The sequence below is a fragment of the Anoplolepis gracilipes genome, chromosome 9 (genome assembly GCF_047496725.1).
Source record: "Anoplolepis gracilipes chromosome 9, ASM4749672v1, whole genome shotgun sequence".
Lineage (NCBI taxonomy): Eukaryota > Metazoa > Arthropoda > Insecta > Hymenoptera > Formicidae > Anoplolepis > Anoplolepis gracilipes.
In genome coordinates this window covers 13,117,270-13,144,544 of record NC_132978.1, presented here as the reverse complement: position 1 = coordinate 13,144,544, position 27,275 = coordinate 13,117,270, and the positions used below count along the sequence as shown (strand labels likewise).

Below are 27,275 nucleotides of genomic sequence, written 5' to 3'. Positions count from 1 at the left end.
TGTCCGTCTTCGAAAATACCTTCAATTCTTGCAATTGCTGCGTGGCATCGGCCAAGCAGACTTCCAGATTATGCTTCTGATCTTCCAGCTTTCTCTCGCGACAGCGGCTATCCTCGAGACGCACCAACAACTCTTGCTCTCGAGTACGCCATCTTTCATCTTCCTCGTCCGCCCGCGTGCGTAACTTTCCCAATTCTTGTCGCGTAACTTCCAAACTATTATCCAGGTCAACAACCTATAAGGAAAAAATCTCGCATTATATGTTAGCCGAATTGAATGAAAAAATAGTGCAAAATATTTCTATACCTGTTTCTTCACTTGATGTAATTGCAATTGTATACGCTCTCTTTCCTCAATCTCGTTAGCTAATCTAGCTTGCAGTTCCTTCTCTTCGTTCTGAGCTTGGGAATTGTTCTCATGACATTTCTGTAATTCGTCCTGCGTGAAGCGAAGCTGTTGCTGCAATTGCAACGCTTCACGTTCCAAATCACGCACTTGGGCTTGTAAACGCGTTCTCTCAACGTCCATAGTCGCCTTTGCATCCTCCAGTGCTAAACGCAGATATTTTAGTAATTACATGTTGAATCATTAAATATCTACATGTAATGTATGAAAAAAAATAATAATTCTGACTTGCTATTTTTTGATACGTTTCTTCCAACGTTCTTCCCTGTTCTCTTCTTTCAGTCTCGATTTGCTTAATACGTTCTCGCAATTCTTTGTTGCTGTTATTATATTTCTCTTTTTCATACGTCGTATCTGCTAATTGTCTCCTTATATCCACTAACTCTTTGCGCAATGTTTCATTAATATTGTCACCTGTAATTATATATATACATTGTAATTATGACAAATAATTATAAAAAATAAATAGATTGAATAAAGGAAAGAGAGATTACCGTCTTTAAGTTTTCTGATAGTATCATGTAACTGATTTTGCAATCCATCTACTTTATCTTCCGTCATGTGTAATTGAACTTGCAATTCTTCAACTTCTCTTTGCGTGGATTCTCGTTCTTTCCAGAGTTCCTCTATTTTCAAATCGAGTTTTAGCTTTTCTTCGTTAGCCTTCAACTTGGTTTCGTCCAACTTTGTTTTAAGACGATTTAACTCGTCGCGTAATTGATTCGTATTATTACGTTCTTGTTCGGCACGTGCTGCAGCCTCCCTTTTCACACGTTCCAAAGTACTCTTTTCTTCTTCTAATTCACGCATAATAGCGTCAATTTTTTCAATTAAAGCCTGTTGATCGTGGTGAGCTATAAACAAATTTGTTGTTAAATATTTGAGAATATAAACATGTAAAGGCTCAATTCAGATTTAATTAAGAATATTTAGTTATATTTACCTATAAGAAGTGCCTGTTGTTTATCATTCTCGGCTCTAAGAAGTGCTTCCTCGTGCTGTTTACACAAATTCTCTATATGTTGTTGCAATTCTTCTATTCTCTGTTGCAGTTGATTGATTTCTTCATTTCTCTCTCCCTCCAATTGTGACATAGACTGTTGCAATCGTTTCTCTAAACTTATTCTTACTTGTTCCTTAAAAGAGTAAGGTGCAAAGAAATGGACAAAATATAATAATTGGATATAATAATATATTAGACAGCTAAAGAAAAATTCTATAAATAAGAAAAAAAGTACCTTTTCTTCATTTATTTTCTTCATGTTATCCTCAGATTGTCTCTTCATATTCGATATAATTTGTTGAAATTCTGCCATTTGATCACCACTTTGTTGTGTAAGCGATTGTTTCATTTCTTGCGCACGTTTCTCACTGTTTTCTAATTCTTTTGTTAATCGTGTCACCTGTCCTTTTAAGCTTTCCTGTTTGATTAATGTTTCTTTTTGCTCTTTCTCCAACTGTGTCTTTTTGACATGTGTAGCTTCTAAATTAGTTTGTGTATCGAATAATACTCCTTCCAATATTTCTTTTTCAGTACGTATTGATGCAAGTTGCTCTTGCATTCTTTGAAATTCTTTCTCATTTGTTTCTAGAAGTACCTATAGAAACGAAAAAAATTACTTTCTTTTATAACAATAAATAAGATCAGAAAGAATAGATTATTAAATATTATATATGTAATTAATATCTATATATAGATTTTCTTACCTGTTTCTCCTCATTATCTTTTACAAGATCCTTCAAGTTTCTATTTATTCGTGCATTCATTTCGTTGGACTGTTCTAGTCTTTGTCTAAGTCTCATGAGCTCTTCATTCAATGTTTCCTTTTTTCGCGCCAAAACCGATAATTGATTACTCAAATCACTGCGTTCGCGACTCACTTGACCCAATTCTATCTCCACCTTTTCCTTTTCAATCTCTAGAAATTTAATTTTCTCATTCAATGTAACTTTCTCAGATTCTATGTCAAGTCGAGTTTGTTCAGCTTGCAATAATTCTTTCCTTAATGAATTTAAATCTCCTTGTTGATCGATACATTGACTCGCAAATTTATTTTTTTCGTCCGTCATCTATAATAAATATAATTATAATTAATATAAAATATACAATACTACTGAGATAATATTAAACTTGAATTACTTTTTTTAATTCTTCTTGCAATTTCTGTTTATCCTGTTCATGATTAGAACACATTGCTTCCAATTTTATTAAAAGTTCTTGTACATCTGACTTTTCCAGTAATATTCGTTCCAATTCCAATTCAAGATCACCTGAATTATTCATTAACAGTAACAATTGTACAACAATTTATTAAAGCTCCATATATATATATATATATATATATATATATATATATATATTTGTGAGAACACGAAGGGGGGAGAGGAATACCTTTGCTTTTTTCAATTTGAGAGATCAATCCATCAGTTTCGAATTTTTGTTGTTCCAACATATCCTTGGCAAGATAAGCTTTATTTAAATCTTCTCGTAGTGTCAAAAGTTCTTCTCGCATTTTACTACATCTATCCTCTTCTGACCGTAAACTTAATTCTCTACAAATTATTTTATACAAAATATATATATTTACTCTTATATAAAAGTAATTTAGCAGAATTAAAGTGCGATTTATATAATTGTTAATTTATTTACTTTAAATTAGCGTCCTCTGATGCTCTGCTAAGCTCACTCTGCAAATACAATTTTTCATCTTCCAGATTATCACATAGTTTTTGTAATTTATTATTGGTCTTTTGAAGTTTTTCATAATTACTTTTAAGAGCCTCTAGCTGTAATATAAATATCAATTAATGCCTGCAGTGTTAACAATCGTGTAAGAAAAATCGTTTAATACTTTAGCTTACCATACTATTGAGCTCCATTTTATTTTTATCCAATGCATTTTTCTCCAATTTTACAGTATCAAGACTTTTCTGCAACATTTCTTTCTCTTGATTTAGCTGTGTACATTGCGAACGACATGTATCCAATTGAGATATCAATTCTGTCATTTTTATACTTAATGTCTGAGCGTTTGTTTCTGCGGTATCGCATTGTTTCCGCATTGTTAAAAGCTGTTCCTTATTGGTTTGTAATTTTATCTAAATTACAGAAAACATTTATAAGCACAATTAATGTATAGAGAATATATTGTTCTCCTTACATAATACATATACCTGTAATTCGCGTATAGTTAATTGATATTTCTGTAGAGCTGCTCGTACTGCGCTTATAGTGCTCTCAGCGAGTGCTGGTATAGTACTGCTTCTCGCGCTTCTTTTCGGCGATCTTTGCGAAATCGCTCCACCAGATGATAAGTGAATATGCGGAAGTGCCTGCTTGACATCAACATCCCGACACTCGGCATCTTGAATCACAGCATGCGCGATATCTCTTAACGCAGATTCTAATACTTCGATATCCTCTTGCATACGTGCAGTTTGAGTCACTGCCGCTTCAGAAACACCACATCTTTCTTCCTGTATATATCGGGAAACATGTGCATATGTAAGTGTGATTAAAATTAATTAATAAATTAAATTTGAACTTTAAAATAATTGATATCTACTAAATTGCGGATTTCTCGAATAAGCTGATCTATCCGGTCGTCTTTCGTACGAATTTCATGCTGATCAGCAGCGTGTTGTTGCTTAAGTGCTGTAATCTCTGTTTTCAAAACAGTTACAGCTTGTTCTTCCTCCTGTTGTTGTATTCTATGGGACGGCTGAAAATAAAGTAAGGGAGAAAAGTATAATATAAAATATCAATACAACATAATCATGTAGATAGAAATATAGTTATTAGTCTAATTATAAAATGATTTTATACCGTTGATTGCACTGCAGCTGCTTGTAGTTTCATAGTAAAACTTGTGCTGTTGCATGCTGATGTCATTTCATTGGATGAGGAAATAATTTCGTTCCGTAATTTAGACAAATCTCGTTCTGTAGCAGATTTCATTTCTGCAAATAATCTTTTAACAGACACGACATCACGCCACAGATTCAATAATCTGTTGTGCTCGGAGATGTAGTATTCATTGAATGCCTGTTCCTCTTCTTTCCACTCATCTTCCTTGATAGCCAACTCTTCACGCAATACATCCCAATCGTTGCTTAATTTTTGCAAATCAGTAGTTAATGCTTCATTTGTTTGATGAGATTCTTCGAGTTGATCTTTCAGAGATGAGTTTAGTTGCAAAAGTTCTTCGCATCTGTGGCAAAAGAAAGTATCTTTATAAAATAAAATATAATCTATATATTTATTAATTAAAGGATACAGCTTCATATGCTAATCCATATTGTATTTCTACATACTTTCGTCGTTCCTCTCCAAGTTTTTGCAAGGCAGTATCCAGGTCATGAATTTGCTCCTCGCGTATATCCCTGAGCGTTTGATGAGCAGCCTCTAATGCAGAAGTAGATGATACTGTGGCAGTTGCTGGTTTACTGGTATCGCATGGAACTGTTTCTGCCATTTGAGTTTCCAATTCTGAACATCTTTGTTTATACTGTAAAACCTAAAATATATCTTTAATTATTATTTGTTTATCACTAATAAATTTGTTATTTATATATCAGCTTGCAGTCTCCTTAATAAAGAGAATTTACAATATTTACTTTAGCTTGTAAACGTGAGACAAGAGCAGCTTGGTGTTGTTGAGCCTGTCGATAAGTGTCTAAACGTCTCTTGTAACTTGCAGCCTCTTGTTCTAAACGATGACGGAGCTCATAATTTTGTCTAACTAAAGCATCAGGTGACAGATCTTCATCGCTACCCTGTTCCTCTATGGCACCCCCACTGCGTGCAGAATCCATCTTCCCACTGCCTCGTTCTGTCTATAAATACATGATTTTTTTTTTAATTCATTGCTCTGCTATATAATCATATTCTGATTTTTTCTTCAATGTTAAATATTTTATATTATATTATTGCAATAACATTTCTCTAATTTTTCTTAATACCAGTGCATGAGCAATAGAAACTAAATAAAAAAAGATGAAACAATTCTTATTCAAAATTATTTCTAGGTTTTTTTTTACTGTAAACATAAATTTTTATTACATACTCTAAAACTTACTTACGTATAACAACTTACTTACATATAACAAAGATATGCGATAACTTATTTCAATTCAAAATTATTATTATCAATATTGATATGCATAAATATCATATTGATGAAGTATAAATATCTGATAAATATAAGGGATGGTCTATCATCAAAAATAAACATTACAGTCAACTGCATTTCTCCTTTCCATTAAAAGAGTGCTTTCAATTCGAGAAAATTATTTAGCACATATACATCTCGAGATCAATAAATTTAAAAAATTATTTGTATTATTATTCTTGTTTTTACGATAAAATCATACACCACTCCAAGTGTTTTTATTTTTTTTTTTTTTTTTTTTTTTTGTGGTTAGGATTCTGTTTATTTATTGTAGGTTTCCATGACAACTTGGTGATGTCATACTCAATGCTCCTGTACTTATGAATCACATAACATAAATTATAAGCCACGGTCAAGACTGCGCTACGAATGCTTCGAAACATATCATTTTATTTTTATCATGGAAATAAGATAGAATAATATTTTGAAGCATTTGCAGTCTTGATCGCAGCCATAGATTATAGATTAAAGATTAAATGTGCGTCTTTTTACGTACACTATATATAAAATTTTTATAAATCTGTGATAAATCGACACTATGAATATCGATTAATATCGACAAATTTTTGGATTTTTTTTTCAAACAGTTTTAACTTGTAATATAATGGAAAATTTTTTAACTTTTTAAATTAAAAAAAAACTTTGTCTTTTCTAAGTCAGATTCTTAATTCTTGATGTCTCTCTTTCGATTTTATTCTGCATAAATATATATTTTCTGTATATATCGACGTTTATTTTATAATATAATATTTTTTTTTACCTCCTTGGCTTTGCTGGAAGCTCTGAGAAACGGTGGCCGCCGCCTCTCCATCTGTCCCCGTGCCGATAATTGAGATGTTCCTTTCGAAATTGGCTGTAACACATAATATATTAAGTAATAATTTGATAATTTTTTCATATTTTATATTATACTGTAGTATAATGTAAAATATGAAAAAAAAACATGTTACATTTTTAATCAGTTTATGTTTTAGCAATGTCACGATTTTTTCAAATACATTTTTTATAGATCATTATTAATACGTTATATTTGATATATTGCCTTTTATATACATAAGGCTTTGTATATATGTGTATTGTATAATTAATATTCTCCCTCTTCCAATTTTTAGCGAATTATCTCTTTGCGTTTATTTTATCACAGATATCCTATCTTTGGTTATAGAAATAGTAATCTTTGTTTTTATTGTAGATAACTTAAGAGCAGATTAAAACTAATTAAACGGTAAAACAACACGATTAATCTGTCTTTGTCGAGGTTTTTTTTGTAGATCCTTGTCGGTATAATAGTTGAACCCGTGATCCCGCTGGAAGAAAGATATCCCAGATTTGTTTATAGTTACGTTGTTTATAGGTCAGGTTGTTCGTTGATTACGCCGGTCTTTGCGTGATACCGAAATACGCCTTTATCATGATATATGAACACGAAACAAATTGGCGAAATAGAAATTCTGAACGTACTTTGTGTATGTTGTCTCCGTGTTTTTGTTTTTAACTTTAATTGTTACTATTTAACGATATCGTTTTCAAAGTAGAATACTGGAAGCCTATGATTATTTTTTCGTATGTGCATTTAAATAATATCAAATAGATTAAACCATTCAGAAAATTATCATTCTAAAAATTATTATTCTACATTGCATTAATTAATTCAATTTTGTTAAATTGATTGACTTTATTTTGCAACAATAATTATTGTATATATATATATATAAGAGTATATAAGTGTGATATGTTTTTGAATTATATATTATAAAAAAATAATAAAGTAATAGTAATGATTATTAGTTGATTATATATACATATAATATAATTAAAACATTAAACAATTATTATTCCACATTGCATTAATTAATTCGTTAAATTGATTGATTTTATCTTGCAACGATAATTATTGTATATGCATACATAATATAATTAAAACATTAAAAAATTATCATTCCACATTGCATTAATTCAATTTTGTTAAATTGATTGATTTTATCTTACAACGATAATTATTGATGTATATAATTATTGTATATATATATATATACAAGCAATAATTATATACAATAATTATTGTTGCAAGATAAAATCAATCAATTTAACGAAATTGAATTAATGCAATGTGGAATAATATTTTTCTAATGTTTTAATTATATTATATGTATGTAATCAACTAATCAACTAATAATCGTTACTATTATTATATTATTTTGAAAAAAATATAATATTAAGTCTAGTGTTGATGCATATTCGCCAAATTGAAGACACGGTTTATCTTTCATAGCGATTATTAGCCCAGGTGTGCGAAATTCTCATATGGGGGTGATGATAACTGCATATATAATCGCGTGAATTAAACGTGCTGCGAAGTCATACACCGGGAATCAACACGTAGAATCGCATTAATTGACCGTTTCATTTTCCACGTTCTACACGAATAGTATCGTTCTAGTTGTTTAACTCCTGGATAAATATCGCAAAAATAAGTTCTAACAGGATTTATTATCTGTTATATTTTACATAAGTTTTAATATAAAAGTGTTTTTATTTTTTTAATTAGTTTTATACGCTCCTTTCGGATCGTAATTTTTAATAAAAATATTTGATTTGGAAACTCAATATAGAGTTAGCTTCTTGTAGTGCAACTAACAATATGATAAAAAGACGCTCAACTGATAATCACACGTTAGATTCTCAAATACTTCTTATTGTTAGTGAAAAACTGCAATCTAGAATGAATGCGCGAAATTTATTGAAATTTAATGGTTAGCACGAATAGAGTATACTTTTTAAGGATGATGTTATTCAATGGAAACTATAGTGTCGATTCATGCGGCGAGTTTCAAATCATCGTGGCAACTTAAAGTACAAAGGAAGTCTTTGCACACGGAAGTCAAGCCAATGTTCGGCAGTGATATTCTGGGCATATATCGATTGGTGCCATTCAGTGCCTGGTAGTAGACTTGAGCTTCTTCTACTTCCTATTCGCTACTAAATGTCAGATACTATAAAAGCCCTCACAGAAAGGACAGAAATTAGCCTAACTTTTGTTCAAAGATCGAGAAAGATCCTAGAAAATCAGTAGAAACCGAAAGGCTCTCGGTTATTCGAATTCTCTATTCACAATTTGCATAATCTTGAAAACAATCTAATTCTGCGAGAAAAGGAAAGAGAAAAATTGTGGTATTAAAACATAAAATTGAAAAAAAAAAAATTAAAACAACTTTAATATTAAGTATTAAATAAAGCAACCTCTTTCTTTCTTCCTCGTGAAAAATTATTTCAAAAGAAATGTGCAAATATATTTCTTTTTTAGTATTCAAAACACAGTAGTAATAAGCATGCTTCATTGGTAGGCTTATCGTCGTTTCGTTTATTCGTTGAAGACGCGACATCTTTTAGTTAGCATTGGACTTTGTGATTTGCAATAATTTTGCAGATTATTGTATTTGTCACAAGTGACAAATGAAGTGCGGAAATCGGTCAGTCTCAAAGTGCAGAATTTCGTTTTGGTATCAAATGCCGACCCAGACTTCATTATGTATATAAGTGTCTTCATTTATTACGCATTGCATGATAGCGTATCTCGTAGGCAATAGCATGTTTAATATAAATTATAATTTTTTTCAAATCCGTCATTCGCGGTCCTCGTGCTAATCGATAGCCGTCAGAAGGACGCGAGATTTTTTTAAATGCGAGAAAATAACAAGTTTCAATTTCGCCATAGAATTTTTTTTTTTAACTAAGATTTCCGTCGTAAAGTCCCCATTGAGAAAAGAAGTCGAATATCGAATCGTATCAAGTATGTCTGTCTCTCTGTCTATCTATATGTATATATCTGAGGAAGATTTTTACAGACTGTGACTTCATGGGTCAATGAAGTTGTAATCGCTTTTCCCTCGCCTTCTCGCTTCGTCCCGTAACGTCCTATGGGTTTTTAACACAAAGTGAGGAAGTTCATTTTTTTTCCATCGACGAAACAAAAATCATCGGGAAAACAACATTTATTTCGAAAAATTTCAAAAAAGATGTTTAAAAAATTCCAACTATATAAGATTTATATATGAGATTAAAAAATTTGAATTTTGAATCGATTAATCGCGAAGAAAGTAACTATATTAAGACGCGGAATTACGCGTCTTTAATAATAGCATGAATAAGCGTGAGGGAATTCGCGTCAAATGCCTAGATATATTCGCAGTCATATAGTTTCGTAAATGATACTTATCTTTGCCCTTGATCATGTGTGCAGACTGCACCAATTTTCGTTTTGTATTATCGTTTGTATGTGTCGTGAACTTTATTAAGATTAACCATTATTATCATAAAATTGAAAACTGAAAGAGTTTTATCCTCTTTGATAACATTTCCCGACATGTTATCACTTGCGACATTCGAGAAAAAATATTGCAAGAATTTGAGATTATGGAAAATCTCTACATTGCATTCTATATAAATCGCATTCATCGTGTGCGAAACGTGATTTGTTACATGCTAAATATTTTCATAATGTTGTCGATAATGTTTCAAAACATACGCATTAATACGTGATTTTTATTCGGTACGTCCTCATAATAAATTTCATTCGATTGTAAAAATTTATTATTCGTGTTTATTAATTATATTGGAGATTTTGATATTGCCGGATCATCGATGCAGTTTTACAATTTTTAAATTTGAAATCTAGAAAAACTGAAGAAAATAACGTGCTTTTAAAACACGGAAATTATTCGTGACCAATGTCCAATGATTAAGATTCCAAGTCTAATATGTTAATGATATGCTATCATGTAAATACCACACGTTAATCACAAGTATACAAACACAAGAGTGTAAGAAATTGAAAGTAAATTAAAAACAAACGTGAATTACACAACGCTACGTATAAATATGTGGAAAATTAAAGATATTTGTTTGACTCGAATGTCGATCAAAATGTTGCATCAGCATAGTTGATACGATTATATAACGATAATGGACATTGCCCGTAACGATTTGTAAAACGCAGCGCTTTCGAAATTATGCAACATATGTACACATATTGCGAGGACAGGTTTTGCGATCCATTTTAAACAGGGTTGGGAAGTACCGCGTTACTTGTAACGTCGTTACCGTTACAGTTACATTTTTTTAGTAACGGTAACAAATTTAACAGTTACTTTTATCGTTACTTTTTATATATGGAATCTATTTATAACATATTATATTTTCTATTTTTGTATACTCAATCTTCAATTACCAACAGATATTCATATAGGTTTGTATTTAGAACGCGCTAACATCTTTGTAAACGTATTCTGAATACGGACCATAATTATAAGAGTACAAAAAATATATCGTGTATGTGACTATAGTTTATAAATTTAATGCAAAATTTTTTTATTTATACTTTGAGCGTTTTAAAATTTTTTCTTTATTATTTATGGTTTTACAAATTTAAAATAAAAAATTTATTGATATTTTATTAACATTTTAATTATTAATTTTTTAAATAAAATATATTACAAAAGTATATTTTTTATTTAATTTTTGATCTTGTTTTAACATTAAAAAAGTAACGATAACTATAACTAATTACTTTTGATAATCGAATAACAGTAATTAGTTACTATTTTAACTCAGTACCTAGTTACTTTTAAAAAGTAACTTTCTCATCCCTGATTTTAAACATAGAATACAACTCTATGTTATTCTTATCGGGGGAAAAAAATTTTTATGACATCGGAATCTTGTGAGCAGAATATTGATCTCTTTCTTTCGTCTTTTCTTTCTCGATATACAAATGAAATAAATGTATTTCGCTGCGTGCATTGTCATATATCGATCGATTTGCTTGGTGATTAGTATCGGTACACGCGAGTTAAAATACACCGAGGGTTGCATTTCAGGTATTGCAAGGGTAACATATGTCGCATATTTACTTTTATTATTGTTAGTCAAACACAATTCGGAAAGTTCTCTTTTCAAATTTATTCGTATTTACAATCGCAGCAATATAATATATTCATGTAAATTTTATTTTATCATATTTCATTTACATATCATAAATTTAATACGTTTGTGTTTAATAACAAAAAAAAAATGCTTAGTATGTGTATGGAGCATTATACTACGATTTTACGCTAACTGTGAGTAAGAAATATGAGTCAAAATCTATTTTAGTATATCAAAACGGATATCGATTTTTTCAATGTATGCGAATGCATAATCAATTAAAATTATAAATATTACAATTATAAATAAATTTTTCTGACAGTGTTTTTGCTTTATTTTGTTTCTATAGAAAATGTATAAAACGTAATGGACACGTGACTAATGAGTGAGATACGACACGTGACAGAATGAACCCCAGGTCTTTATGAATAGATTATTATGATTTTACTTCGACACCCCGAATGCGTCATAGTCTGCATGAAACTGTCCAGTGGTGAGTCTCAGTTTTTTACATGTATATCAAATTGATATATTTTTTGTATTTATTAGTAAAAAAAAGTATCAAAATAATTATTTATCAATTAAAATAGCTACCGTTTTTTTTTCATGGGAGCGCAATATATATATATATATATATATATATATATATATATATATATATATTTAGAAAAAAAAGAAATTTTTTAAAATAAAAATTTCTTCAAAATCTTTTAAAAGTTTTCTTGAAACGAGATTTATCAGGAAAAATGATAGATTCTATATTTTCCATTCATATTTACATATTGTTTTTTGAACGAATAAAGATAAGAACTATTCTAATAATTGTATATGTCATGTTGCATGATACGTATAATTGTTGTTTTATACGTAGGTACATAATTTTAAGAACTGGAGAAAAATTACATAATAATTACTTTAATTAATTTATTAACAATAATTACTTTTATTATTTCTACTTTTATTAGTTAATTAGCTTTTATGTTTATCAATTACATCGCGAGTGAGAACCGGCAATGTTGGGATCGCTTTTGCGTAAAATCAATATTTGAGCTAATGAAAGGAGTCAATCAACTCTCGCTAGGCGCGGAACTAGTTACCGGTGCTACTAACAATTTCATTTCATTTCGAGAATTAACCTTACAGGGGCCAACCCCTTGCTTGAAGACTTTGTCGATCAACCGTGCGATAAGAGCGTCGTACGCAATTAAGTATCGAGAATTGATGCTTCTATATATGTATGTGCATATAATCGAGAATTTAATCTCTCTCTTTCTCTTTCTCTCTTTCTAAATTAAAGAATTTAATTGATATAATAGAGATAGATTTTTATTGATGATAGATATTTATTATATATATTTGTATATTTTGTATTCTCGACAATACACGAGAGACTAACTGTGACATGCATTGTGACAATTGGGATTATCATTTGCAATATTCCTAACAACTTTCAAAGAAATTCATAGCTGAATTTTGTTGTGAATGTAATAGTAATCACTTTAAATTCATTTTTTTAAATATTATAAAATATAATAGATGTAACATACGTTATTAACATATACTTATACACACATGTATACACACATATATATATACATACATATATATATATATATATATATATATATATATATATGTGTATGAATACTAGACTTCACATAATGTAAAGTTAGAAAGTTCAAAGTATTATTATTAGAACAATGACTAGTTTATCTGCTTTATGATAAATGCAATTAGAATATCAAAGAGCTCAACTCAATTCTTTTTGTTATAACATTTATTTGTGCATATATATTAGTGTACACACAATGCTTTATTCAAAAGTCTATTTATCATAAAAGCGATTTTATATCATTATATAATACTTTCTCACTATTTTTTGTTTTTTTTGTATCGCCTAAAGTCTAAAGAAGATGTACGTATTTATTTATTATTTTTATATTTATTTATTTTATACATTTATTATTAAAAAAATCAGTTAAAACAGCTAAAAGATGTAGCAATACAAGTCTTCTATACAACCAGTATAACTTATTATTTATGTATTGAATATCTTGACGCGCAAAGTGTGAATCCCAACATAATAAAAACATTCTTATAATATATTTTTTATTATTAAAATACTAATAATTAAATACTAATTAAATAATCTGTTTCAATTCAGTTGGGACTGTGTATTTTGATTTTGATTTTGATCTTGATTTTAATTTTAATTTTAATTTTAATTTTGATTTTAATTTTGATTTTGATTTTAAGTTTTAATTTCAAGTATAATTTAAGTTTAATTGTAATTTCTGGTTTTAATTTGTATTTTGATTTTAACTTAAAATTCTGGATAAAAATAAATTGGTAGGTTTGATTTCAAGGAATTATAGATTATATAGTTTATGTATGTATATGTTTGTATACATAGATATTTATATATATTTATATATATATATATATATATATATATATATATATATATATATATATACATATACATATATTTATTATATTTTCTATATTTTTATGGAGTTATTTTATTCATGTCAGTTTAGTTTATTTTATTTTATGAGATATATTTTTGAATTATATTTAGTAGAATTAGTAAGCGTACTCATATGGGATTTATAGAATTCAAGATACGAAATGGTTATATGTAAATACGTAAAATATGTAAGCTGGAAGCCATCTTAAGCCGAAAGGCAAGGATTACAAATAAATAAATAAATAATAAAAAATCTATTTCGCATATTAAAATTTAAAAAAATGGTATGACTCACCCGCGGCATTTTTACGTGTCTTCTTGATGTTTGGATTGCGAGACTTCTCTGTAAGAGACCGAGAAGTAGAGTGTTTCTTTTCGGCAATGAAGGAGATAGATGGTTGGCGGCGATACAGTTTCCTCAGGGCTTCTCGACGACAGCCACGACCCAAACGATGGGGGTGCTTGCGTTCACCACGAACGGTCGGCTTTCACTGAAGGCGTCGTCGACGTCGGCGTCGTGACGCTTCTACCGTTTATTCCCGGGGGATACCACCACCCACCACCGCGTAGAGGGTGGAAAGGATGATCGCGTGCCGCAAACGCCTACCTTAAACGCGGTCCCCGCAAGTCAGAGGAGCGTAGGGGGAGGAAGAGAGGGATAGTAAATGTCTTACACGAGGGTGTCCTATCATCCCCTATGCGCCGTGTGAACATTCGGGGCGCCGCACCGCGCAGTGTAAAATCTCTCCAAACTAGGCGTGTATTTATCATACTTGGTTGCGTGTAAATGTAGCATAATATTTACCTCCGTATGTTCAGGACTATTATATATAGTTACATCATGTAGTTTGATGTCCTTTCAAAAAGCACATTGGAATATTTGAATTTAAAATAGGTTGAAAAGTACGCATGATGTGTGTGATTGATAGATTTATTATTTATAATGTATGAATTTATTATATATATAATAACTTTTTTTTTTAATAATTACATTTGAGAAAAACTATCTGATAATGAGGCAAAAAATGAGTAAAAAATATCAATAATTATTATTATATAATAAAAATAATATATAATTAAAATTGTAAAATAAATTATAGAGCCTATTATATCTGAAATGAAAGAATTTAATTGAAAGCTTGAGATGTCGAAACTGTCTTTGCATATTCTGATAAACGATGAGCAAGAAATCATTCCGCCATCCCGAAAACCGCTCGACACGCTCAAACCGTTAGCCGATCAAACTTTTTCGTAATTGCCCGAAGGAACGGCGGATATCGTTTCGCATGTTCGACCACGTAATTATTTCCTGCACGCAGCGAAAATATATATTTCTTTCCTGCTCGGTCTCTCAATGGAGGCAATCCGCGGATGGTACCCCCGTTAGTTCGTATTATGCTTTTCCAATCTAGAGGAGGTGGTTCCCGCACCTTTCCACGTGGAACCCGAGGCGAGCTTATCGCTGCGGTCACGTTAGTCTGGTTTTGGAATTTGGCCTACAAGCCACAATGGATATATAGGTTACATGGCACTGCGCCTGTTCGAAAACGATAAACTCCCTCTGAATTTCTAATGAACTCTGTTAAATCATTTTACATTAATTTTACATGAATTTTACAAATTTGAAGATCCTATTGTACCTACATTGTCAATTTTTAAAATTAATTTTTTTTTTATACAAAATTATGGAAAATTTTATCCTACATTTTCGACTAATTTCTTGTACGTAAAATTATTTTTTTTTTTTTTTTTTTTTTTATATACGAAAGATTTATCACATTATCATAATTATACGTCTAATTATATAAGATGAAGAAGGAATAATTATTGCAGAAAAACTTATTATTTGTGCTTGCATTTATATTTTTGTCGGTTTTATCAAAAAGAACGTGTAGAAGATAGGGGAGAGAGGGAAGAACGGGACAAATTTATTATCAGATTCTTTTTATTTCATGTTACGAGACATTTCTGTCCGTATATTATTGGAACACGCGAAGGGTTAACGTCCTAAATTACACAACGGTGGTAAATCTTCGGATTTACTCCGCAAACGTGACAGCGTCAATCGAAAATTCGTATAGCAAAATACACAAATTATGATTGTATTTAAGCAGACAACTAAAACGAAGCGGGTGACGTTTAATCTTTCTATTTTGACACATATATCGTCAGTTTGCCATATTACTGTTAATAATAAGTTTTTTCCAAAAATAACTACGAAAAAAAAAAAAAAACATTTTAACCCCAATAAAACATGCATATTACGCACTATTACACTTTTAAGCTCTTTTTATAGATATGTATACAAAAACAATCTCAAAAAAAGGATAAAACATTCACAAAGAGATTGAATACTTATGATTATATAAAAATAAGAATGAGAGGAGATTAAATACAGTGAAAAATTTGCGAAGGTTTCTGAGAGAATAATCATCAAGATAGCGAATTTCTTCTCAAAGTGGGTTGTCCGTAAACGAAGACTCTGTAGTGAAGACCCCGTGAATATTTCGATCTGAATTTTAGCCTGACAAAGTCGTGTCCGATTCCGCCGGAAGTGATCCATATCGCGCTGTTATCTTCGTCAGACAATGAATCGTATTTTATGCATGTGATTCTCACGTCCGTCGGACCGTAATCCGCTTCTACTTCCTGGTTACAATCGAGAAATGTATGTAGATTCGTGAATGAACTTATACAGCTGTCAATAGAGCTGACACGTGAAGAAAAAGAGAGAGAAAGAGTCGAAAATCCGACGTTAGAAAATTCAACAAGACCACAAGAATACGATGTGATAACGCACTTGATAAGCACCGGTTCGATGCGGCCTTCTAACGTCATACTCCCAGATCAGCTCGTCGTCATCGACGTTCTTTTGACAGTTCTCGACCTGTCGCGTGATCGCAAGCGAGACAGTGCAGTAAAACAGAAGCATCGGCGATCGGAACCGCATGTCTCCTCTCGATTTCCTCCGCCACCAGGGGAAAGATTGCGTCACGAAAACGAGGACAGGACGACAATTATAAATAAGTCAAACGATACCGATTATGGATAATGGATTGTGCGATAAATATTCTTTACTCGCTCCGATTTTTTCGGATATTTCCGGGGAAGGACAAGCGCGTTTGTATCGTCGAGCGACCGGAGACTCCGAATAACACTAACCGGAGAGAACGATATTAATAGCCGATACATCGACCCACACCGAAAGTATCCCCTTGCGGGGGTATAATATTTACTCGTCGCGTTGCATACGTTTTGCCGGGGAGATTAGATACAACGGTGGTATCGTGCATTGCAACCGAGCGAGGCTGCTTTAGCCGTGTTGTTTCAAGGCGAGAGATAGAGAGAGAAAAGGAAAGAGCGAATATCGACGAGGAGAGCCTCATCCCTATTACGTAACACACATCCAAATTGGACGCGTGCATCATGAATTCCGTGACGACCGCTCGAAATGATTAAGCTCGAAAACCACAAGTACACAAATGATCGCACGTTTACGATTAGGGCAGTTAGACAACTTCGATTATGCACATTCTATGCTGTTTGCAAATTTTCCCAGAATTAAATCAACTATTTAATTATTACGTAATTTAGATTTCAGTATATATAATATATACTGAATATATTATTATATATATTTATATTTATATATATATATATATATATATATATATATATATATATAAATAAATCATTAGGTAAAATTCTGTAGTTTATAAAAAATAATGCTATGACTTATAAAAATAACATAGATTTTGCGATAAAACTGCAAACAATTTGTACAAATGATATAATTGCCTTGAAATATTTTGAAAAATTCCTATATCGTAATAATAGTAACGCTTTCTTTCATAAATTTGTAAATATTTGAAGAAGAGAAGTCATCGATGAGTGTATGTACAATGATAAGTACGATGTGTTTTTGTTATTTTTCATCGATATTGTTTTTTGATCGATAATTTATATTTCCAAGAATGCGACTAAAAAACGATACTGCTGTTAATTGACATCAAAATCAGTGTTGCCTGACCCCGTTGACAAATATATCATTTCTGCAAGTATCGCACCTCCAGGTTATATTTGTTCCGTTTATGTAAGACTCGCAGCCTTATCTATTCAATAAATTTGTAAAACTGTGCACAAGATTAGCTCCAAAGAGCTAAAAGTAGAAAGAGAGAAGAGATTTGCTGTGCATTTAATACCAATAATACAAGTAAATTTAATTATTTAACCATTATACATGGATAATAAATAGGGATGATAATAATTTAAATTAATTATTAATATTTCTTTTTTACTATAAATATTTCTTACGTATATACACATGCAAACACACACGTGTACATGGTATAATTATTTATTTTTTTCAATAGTTGATCATGTAATCATATAAGATTGATTTGAAATATGTACCACAGGAAATGAGTAGTTATTACGAAACAGATTTTTATGACAAATGGAGGCAACAGAAAAAAGCCTTTAATATTCATGGTTTGTTGCTAATAATATAATAATTGAATATTAATATAATTATATTTAATTATTGAAATCACTTTTAATAATATTGTATGTTACATGATTCAATAAAAATTGATAAATCTGCTACATAATAATGCTGATCATAATCGATATTCATACTTTGTATAGAACTCTAAAGTGTCTCTTTCAATTTTATTGTTAGATGGTGTGAAAGGAGCAAAGTTCCGGGCACGAAGAAAGGATGTGCATTGGATCGTAAAATATTATTGCCACCAGCGAATGGCAGCAAAGAGTATGTGACTGGTGGTAACTAGACCATCGCTATGCCACCAGCCAGGTGAATCGGTTCCCACAATACCGTGCCTGGAACCACGCGGTTCACTCATTGCCTAAGGAAACGACTTTACTTCTTGTTCCACGGTGCTAAACTAATTGTAAGTTAGTAACTTTCAGGTCCTTTTCCTTTTACGATTCATTACAGCGAGAAATCGACTTTGTCGAAATTATAATTATTTTATCATGTCATTATACATATATATTATATCGAATAACTCTCAATCTTAAGTAGAGAAAGAGACACAGAAGCTTTGGCGAATCACAGCGTGAATGAATCGCTCACGTAGGCTTACGGAGAAAGATAGACGTCTTTATCGCGTGTCTCTCCCGAAGGAGAGTAAAAAAATAACAGAAGGGAACCGACGTGTATATCGATTTATTTTACTGGCCGTCGTCAAGGAACTGCATTTCAATATTATCGCATGATAAGGTTACGTTACACACTTTATTGCCGGCGTTGTCCGAATGTCTTCGTGATTCTTGTCCCTGCTTAAAAAAAAAAAAAAAAAAAAAAAATACAAATGATTCGTATTTCCTTCCGTCACCACTGAGTTTATTGTGAAAAATGAATATTTCATAAAAATGTCTCATTTTGTGTTATATAGAAAATAACACATGCATTTTGTAAAGAATAACTATTAATACATAATATTAGAGTAGCTGCAATAAATTCTGTTTCTATTATACGTTGCCGAAAACACGATTACTTAGATAAAAGACAAAAGTTTAAGAGTCTAAAATTCACTCAAAAAAATGATCTTGCAACTTGAACAAAAATTTTCCAGATGTAAAAAATTAACCGAAATAGATAAATTATTAGCAAATACTGTGATACTGCACATATTTTGCACTTGATCAATTTAAATGACAGACAGAATTTATTTCTGTACTGTTAGTGTAATTTAGACAGAAAATTTTTCTACGATGCCTATCTTTAAGGCCTATTGTCAAGAATAATTATAATTGTGATTAATATTTGGCAATGGGATTTAAATTTTCTAGAGGTATTGCTAGAATATTGCTGCTATAAATTCTATACGTGACAAACAATATTTTCACAAATACAAAAAGTAGCGATAAATTTTAATTGAGACATCTAGAAATCTATCTACATTAGAAAAATATTTTCTTGAATATTTGCTTCACTTTCAAAACAAGCTCATATTGGTTTTAGAACATCGTCTTTTACCATCAAAATTTACTTCCCATTTGAGACTAATTTTATTGGGACAAAATATATTTACTATACATATATATATATATATCAATAACTCTTGGCACGAATTCATCTCGGCTAACATTTTCGATATGCGGCACATGGAGGAATCATCTAATACGATAAAACTATCGCCAGACAGTTTTTGCACATCCCGTCTTATCAGGTCAAAGTTTCCACTAACTTGCTACATGTTTCCATGTTTTTATAATCATGTCTCATACATTTTTTACGAATCGGCAAAAAAAAAAAAAAAAAAACGTTTCTCTCCGATCACTTTCATCAATCAAAAAATTGCAACTACATGAAACACTACTTTTCTGCAGTAATGAATATAATAAAGTGAAATTATTTATTTGTGCTGTAAAAATCAAATGCAATAGTCATAATAAAGGCGTATACGAGATCAATTATACTAGCCAAAGTCGAAAATGATCAATTAAGATTTAATTTAACGACAAAATTAATTAACGTTGACGCGGAGATTTATCTTATTCGAAGAATAAAAGCAGTCCATTTGGAAGAAGAAAGAGAAGTGAAAAAAGGAGAAGAAAGACAGATAATACCGATTTCTCCTTCTCTCTTCCTTCTTTCTCATTCCACATATTTTTCCACGAACCGCCGACCCCGAGCTGTCAAAGTCCGTCAGCATGTGTTGCCCTCGGGTCATTCTTTCATCTATAAACGAGGCATTATTTACAGCTTTACACATCGCGTCGTGAAAAGATTACAAGTTTCGCCAGCCAATCAGCGACTCGTTCGTGGGACACCCACTGTATGCAAAATACATTACGTTGCGCGAGCAAGCAATGCAATTTCCTTCAAATGATTAAATGATACGATCGCAATAATGCAGATGTGATTACTCTTATTGTCATACGATATATTGGAAGATGTTCTCGAAGACTTGAAAAGTCTCTTGAAGGTCTCTCTTTTTAGAAAATTATTTTTTTATTATAACATACCGTGAATAATACTGAAAAGATTATAAAATCCTGTGCGAATTTTTAGGCCTTGTAATTTTCTTTATATCAAAACTTAATGGTTGGCCAACTGGTTCCTATGTAAACAATTAAACACATTTACATTGAGAAATCAATGAAGAATAAGAGATCTATATTAATATATAGTTGCAAAATTTATTACAATGATTCTTTGAAGAGTTGGTGATTATTTGAGAATATGTCATTGACGTGACGCCAAATTGAGATGACGCTTCCTACAGAGGAATATTAAAAATATATATCTTGCGTATGGATTGATCACACATGAATATTTCTTGAAACATTTATTAACGAAAGATGACCGACGGTGTTTTATTGTATTATCATCGAAAATAATATAGCTAATATGTATTTCGAAAAATTCTTCACAATACACATTCAAATTAATTGAAAATTACATGGTGAAATACATTAAATGATTCGGGCAAATCTTGATTGCTTGTTAATCCTTTCGATACCGCGTTTTAATATGCTTGAGAAATGTCTGAAAGCTTTTATCAAGAATGAAAAAAAATAAGAAATAAATGTTTGTTTTATTATAAATTACTTCATGAATAGATATGTCAATTATGAAAATCGTTAAATCTAATTTAATGCAAAAAAAATCAAAATGCGTAAAGAATTAAAAATATACTGATGTAAGTTGTTATATTTTTTTCGTATATTAAAAAAAGGAAAAAAACGATATCGAAAGGGTTAAGCCGCTGTCATCGATACGCTGCTATTTACAAAACATGTACCAAGCAATCGAATAATCGTTAAAGCGACATTTATATCTCGCTCTTATTGATCTGTACATAATAACTTATAAATAGTATTGTCAGCGATTGTATGACGAATTTTGTGACGAACATCCTTCGCATTATTATACATTTACGAGAACCGTGATCGATCTTAATTTAATAATATATGGCAGATGTGAAAAATCTTGGCTATTACTTTTCCAGAACCGTTTCTATTTAGAGGAGCAATAAATTATCTAATGTGATTAACTGGCATCTTCGGGTTCTCCGATTGAACAAATTAAAGAGATGAAGTACATCTCACAATCAGAGACAAATCTAAAGGAACTATTTTTCTCGATCGCAATCACGATTATAATAAAATATAACAAAGCGAAATTAGGTAGTTAAACGACCCTTCTAGAGCTAGAGAATTTGTTCTCTATTATTATTACAGGCTTCTTTTTTGTTTTGTAGAGTCTGACAAAAAGATAGGAACATATATTAATCGCGCGGCGCAAAAGTCTTGGTTTAGCACAATCAGTATTGAGATAGCACGCGATTTCCACATGTGTTTTTTTTTTTTTCATCGGTGTGCTCACGATCACGTTCCTTTATACGTTCCCCCAATCGAGCAAAGGCGTCTTGATGGTGGACACGAAGAATCGACTTTTTGACCGATACCAGGCGAACTTGACCTTTACACTTTTGTTTTTAACTCGTTTAACTTTCTTGTTTCCTTCAAATCATCGAACAAGAACGCGATTACCGGTAGCACGAATAATTTTCCATCGGCTTCTTCGGACGAGAACGTGCCTTATCAAGTATACTTTTTGATTCTCCAATTCTCCCTTTTCTTTCTCTCTCGGCGAGAAATTAACATTCTTATATTTTGTAACATTATTATAATCGTTAATTAATAAGTGAAATGAATATACTTGCATACATACACACAACATAAGTTTTCTCTCTCTCTCTCTCTCTCTCTCTCTTTCTCTCTCTCTTTCTTTTTTTCATACTCTAAACACATGGTGTATAGTTATTAAAGACCCATATTCATTTATGTTACAGTGCGGCGCGTAAAGTAACAAGGGAATACGTAGCTCTTTGCTGCCGATGAGATTTGAGCATGGAAAAAAATAAATCGCTTCGCCTCGATATGTCTTCAATAAATAATATCACAACTCTGCACAATCACTCACGAAAAATATAAGTACGGACACGTCCGGGATCTTTTATCCTCGGATCTCTCTTTGGCACGTTCATTTCTTCTCGGAGATACGACCAATGCTGAGATTCAGACGCAATTCGCAGGGAATCTCATCTAGAATCACGAAGAGAACTGTCGCGCTTGTTCAGCACTGTTTCAGCAACAAACTCAACTCAACGTTGAGGGGTCTATTGTACCACCGCTAAGGGTGGATTATGTTGCGACCTGATGGCTCCGGCGACGCGTCTGAAAGGCAATTGGAGATGATAATAGGCGCAGTAGGGTAAAGGATCCCAATACACGAAGAGAGACTCTTTCTTGTCCAGTACCGTGCCTAGGAGATGGGGCGCCGTCTGGTCACCGGTCACCGGTTGTTTGAGGGCACTGGCCACGGCATCGGACAGCGATTGCGGACATGCGGTTGCGGCCGACCTAACCGTTGAGTTCTGCCTGGAAAAGTGCCGACAAGGTTTCCACACTAGACGCGGATGTATTCCCGTATGACATACGTAGGGCAGACCCACGCCCACGCGGCATCCTATGGACACTAGCTCGCCCGTCTCTTCTGAGACTGCCAGCTGGAAGCTCACGTGACCGTTGGTTCTGCCGCCAAAGGAACGCGCGAAGAATCGTTCAAGCCATCGTGCGATCTCGGGACGTTCCTCGGGTATGAGTCCACCTCGATCCTCATCCACCCGACACGTCACGTTAGCCACGATTCTCGACTCCTTCAGCGTGGTGCAAGTGATGAAATGATCTCCGCCAGGATCGCGGATTACCACCCAAGGTCGCTTGTCGCTGATCTCATTTTGTCGCTGGTTCCTCAATTCTCGTGCGGTGGGCGGTAACAAGATCTTGGCCCGGTCACGCATCCCGGCGGGACCAGCGGCCAGCATCATGTACCTGCCGGTACGAAACGCGTTTCGCTCATACAGCGCGAACAAGTCTTGCTGCGATCGCAGCAGAAAGTGCTGCGGAATCGGAAGACCGAGCAGGCGACAACGTCGCAACAATTCCAACGGATCGTCCAGCGCGGTTACCTCGCTGGCGTCAGGCACGAAGCACTCACAGCCCATAGTTTCGAGATGCGGCTTCGCTAGGGCATCGTAATAAGCGGTACTGGCGGCGCTCACTGGTATATAGTAAGCCACCTTCTCGCGTTGAACTATATCACGCAACGCTTTTATATACTCGACAACGTTTTTAGGTCCTGGTCGCGGTATCGTGTAAAATTTCGTACAGGCGGTAGAGAATCTGGCCAGGCCAAAGAGACCATCCAGTTCGCACACCACAACTCGGGCGCCTGCCTTGTAAAAATTGCGCGCAAGATGTACCGCTTGCACCGTGCTACCGCCACTGATGAGCACACATCGCTTATTGCGTGACCTCTCGTACGCCGGAGTGTGCAGCACAGTAATGAACCATTTGAGAGCGGTGAGCGGGAATTGTAAAATCACCCAGAACAGGCAGACCCAGGCGGACGCCCATAGAGCGGGCGCCCAGATTACATAACCAATGGCGTTGAAGACACCCTGAAATAGGCCCGACAACAGACCAAAGTACCACGATAGGATCCAGGACAGCAAGGAACCCCTGTTTCGTTCAATGTTGCTCCGAGCTTGATGAATCGTTGGCTGCTGCTGTTGGCGTTGCTTCTGCGTTCGTCTCTGGGAGATTATCATGGTCGGTATACTCGAGGTCGATGACACCCGAGAAAGGCTAGGCAGCGACACGTTGGACGTCGAAACGAGTATATTCGAGGTTGAACGTTTTAACATGGACACGGGCGACGACATCCGGGGTGGCGATATGGACGGTGAGCCGGGTGCTAGCGGTGGCGACGCGCTGTTGCTTCGCGACATCGGCGGGCTGGTTGACCATAATGTTGAGGTATTCTCGCTCGAGCAGGCGGGCATCTTTGTTCGTTTCCTTTCTGATTTCGCTTTAAAGACCCTTCCTCCGGGAGAAAAGGGTTTTACGAATAAAGGGACCGAGCCGATTTGTAGAAATCCTTATACCCAAGACTCATACCTCTTGTGATCTTGAAAAACAACCGGTCGATTATTTCATTATTCGAAGAAAAAAAAAAGAAAAAAAAAAGATATGGATGAGATGAGATAGAAGAGACGAGTTTCTCGTGAAGAATCAATTTCCTCGCGTACTATCTCTGATACTTTTAGACAGATTGTCGCGAATGCGATTCTCGCCGGTAGCGAGAGGAACGATCCGAGATACCGTAACATACACAATTCAACAGATCGCGGAAAAGCGCCTCGGCAACTTGGTCCGTTAAATCTGCATACACAGATTTAACTGAGGCTGGACCTCGCTCATCCCGGTCTCTTATGAGGTCTGCATCTCGGGTGTACTATGAACCGGAGCCTTATCTAATCATCACGCTTCAGACATAGCGACGAAAAGAAAAGAGTCGCAAAAATATGCCGTGTCTGTGCTCTCATTTTTTTCTCTTTTTACTTAAATTAATTTTACGATGGAAAATTGATATAAATTTCTTCAAAAATTGCTCGCCCGATTTGTCTATCGATAAATAATCTGATTTGTCTAAACAACGAGAAAATTTTGCACACGCTATTATAGATTACGAAAAGTGTGTATTATAGATTGTATGAATCATTTATTAGTCAAATGTTATCGATTGTATTTTATAATCGGGCAATTGATTGATGATTATTATTGTCATAATATGTATCCAATGTCTTTACAATTTTATTAATTCGTAGCGAATTGGTATTAATATTTTATTTTAAGAATATTATTTTTTTATTTCAACAGTGCATTTATCTAATCTATAAAATTTTGAACAAAAAATTCTTTATTGAATAATTAATATTTCAATTATAATTTTTCGATTAAATGTTATGAAAAATAGAAATAGTCCAATATTACGCTCTTTCTTTGGAATCATGAGACACTCATAATACTCAAAATGACACCAGCATTCAGAAGACATAAATGGCGGGAGATTCAAGAGAAAATATTGTTAGAATATACCGACACCGAAAAAAACAATTAACGTCATCTATCGAGTATATAATTAATCTCAGTAGATTAATAACATTACATCGGTATCGACTGATGTTTAAAGATATTGTCGATATATTATCATTGAATCGAAGCGGGATTTCACGGCAATTCAAAAATTTATTGTATCACTTGGGGGGAGAAGAATGCAAATTGAATAAGATCTATACTATACAAATTCATTTTTACTGTAAAGCTAAAATAATAAAGATATCCTACAATATTTGAGAGATTCTCAGAGAGTATATAGAATTTTTTTTTTTTTTGAATACAACTTTATTTCATACATTTAGAATATACTTATCTTGTAAATTATATAATACGTTATGGTCTTATATTTGGCTTAATGAAATACAATAATTTGCTGTCTTTAGAATTTGTTTGTTCTCTCTTTACTGTGTCATGGCACTTGAGCCAGTAAGTATAATCTCGACCACTATTCCTAGAGATAAACGAAAGTACCAATTCTGTAGAATTTTCATATTTTTATCCAAAGTTTTTCAGTAGAGATTACATTCTCGAGGAAAGTCCGTCGAAAGGCAAGACATTGAATTGACTTTCTTAATGTTAATATATGTATATTTAGTTTTACGTGTTTTAGTCTCTGTTACTCGCATACGCTGATTTCATATAATAAAGCAAAGAAGTAAGATGCGCGCAAAACAGAGAGAGAGACACGTTATTAATCGATTATTATTTCTAAAAATGTGATTTCTTTTTTTTCTTTTTGCAACTTACAAACACCAAAGAACGACGCGGCGTCAAAGAAAGTGGTCTTGCAATTTAGTATATATATGCAGTGTCCAAAGTTACGCATGCGACATTTAATAAATTATTATATTTCACTCATTAATTAAATAAAGACGCGATTTCTTTTACAACTTTGGCCCATTCAATATAATTATACCAATCAGAATCTATACTATACAATGTTATACGAATATCAACTAACGGTACACAGTCGGCTTTCTAGCTACATATATTTATATATGTATAGTGTGATTGGTATATATATGTATACATGTAATTTCTATGCGCAGGGGTGGCAAATGTATACTCGCATACACGCGCATAAACACATTCGCAGGTTCATACATACATCCGTTACATATATCAGGTATTACAATATATTTTATATATTCATATATGAATATATATGATATTCATATATTACTCTCTCTCTCTCTCGCTCTCTCTCTCTCTCTCTTTCTTTCTCTCTTTCTCTATATGTCTCTTTATCTTATCGTACATTTTTTTAAAGCAATAAATATTTTTAGATGCTTCTCTTTTTCATTCTA

The 27,275-nt window shown here is 32.8% G+C and overlaps 3 protein-coding genes across 3 annotated transcripts in view; all 3 read right to left on the bottom strand.

The window, feature by feature from the left end:
- Root (ciliary rootlet coiled-coil, rootletin) overlaps window positions 1–14,858 on the bottom strand; it is a 31,001-nt gene extending 16,143 nt beyond the window's left edge. The window contains exons 1-18 of the mRNA XM_072899718.1: window positions 14,264–14,858; window positions 6,337–6,429; window positions 5,023–5,241; window positions 4,720–4,922; window positions 4,232–4,616; window positions 3,972–4,127; window positions 3,580–3,882; window positions 3,268–3,504; window positions 3,056–3,192; window positions 2,798–2,958; window positions 2,546–2,676; window positions 2,113–2,475; window positions 1,644–2,003; window positions 1,349–1,541; window positions 900–1,259; window positions 634–819; window positions 307–551; window positions 20–235 (exon numbers count right to left, since the gene is read on the bottom strand). Of these exons, the coding sequence (XP_072755819.1) occupies window positions 20–235; window positions 307–551; window positions 634–819; window positions 900–1,259; window positions 1,349–1,541; window positions 1,644–2,003; window positions 2,113–2,475; window positions 2,546–2,676; window positions 2,798–2,958; window positions 3,056–3,192; window positions 3,268–3,504; window positions 3,580–3,882; window positions 3,972–4,127; window positions 4,232–4,616; window positions 4,720–4,922; window positions 5,023–5,241; window positions 6,337–6,429; window positions 14,264–14,272 (3,957 nt within the window). The 5' untranslated portion in view covers window positions 14,273–14,858. The remainder of the gene's footprint in view (window positions 1–19; window positions 236–306; window positions 552–633; window positions 820–899; window positions 1,260–1,348; window positions 1,542–1,643; window positions 2,004–2,112; window positions 2,476–2,545; window positions 2,677–2,797; window positions 2,959–3,055; window positions 3,193–3,267; window positions 3,505–3,579; window positions 3,883–3,971; window positions 4,128–4,231; window positions 4,617–4,719; window positions 4,923–5,022; window positions 5,242–6,336; window positions 6,430–14,263) is intronic.
- A 1,543-nt stretch (window positions 14,859–16,401) lies between these two features.
- LOC140669683 (uncharacterized) lies at window positions 16,402–16,918 on the bottom strand. The gene is made up of 2 exons (XM_072899717.1): window positions 16,769–16,918; window positions 16,402–16,617 (listed from the first exon to the last, which is right to left on the bottom strand). Exons 1-2 carry the CDS (start codon window positions 16,916–16,918, stop codon window positions 16,402–16,404), a joined length of 366 nt encoding a protein of 121 aa, XP_072755818.1.
- Window positions 16,919–21,171: 4,253 nt separating this feature from the next.
- Window positions 21,172–25,617, bottom strand: LOC140669704 (uncharacterized). The gene has a single exon (XM_072899745.1). The coding sequence runs from the start codon at window positions 24,849–24,851 to the stop codon at window positions 23,124–23,126; it is 1,728 nt and encodes a 575-aa protein (XP_072755846.1). The 5' UTR covers window positions 24,852–25,617; the 3' UTR covers window positions 21,172–23,123.
- Between the last annotated feature and the right edge of the window lie 1,658 nt (window positions 25,618–27,275).

Coding starts and splice junctions, on each gene's coding strand:
- LOC140669683 (XM_072899717.1), bottom strand. CDS start 16,918: ATGCGGTTCCGATCGCCGATGCTTCTGTTTTACTGCACTGTCTCGCTT. Junction 16,618..16,768: donor ATCGAACCGGTGCTTATCAA/GTGCGTTATCAC, acceptor GATTGTAACCAG/GAAGTAGAAGCGGATTACGG.
- LOC140669704 (XM_072899745.1), bottom strand. CDS start 24,851: ATGCCCGCCTGCTCGAGCGAGAATACCTCAACATTATGGTCAACCAGC.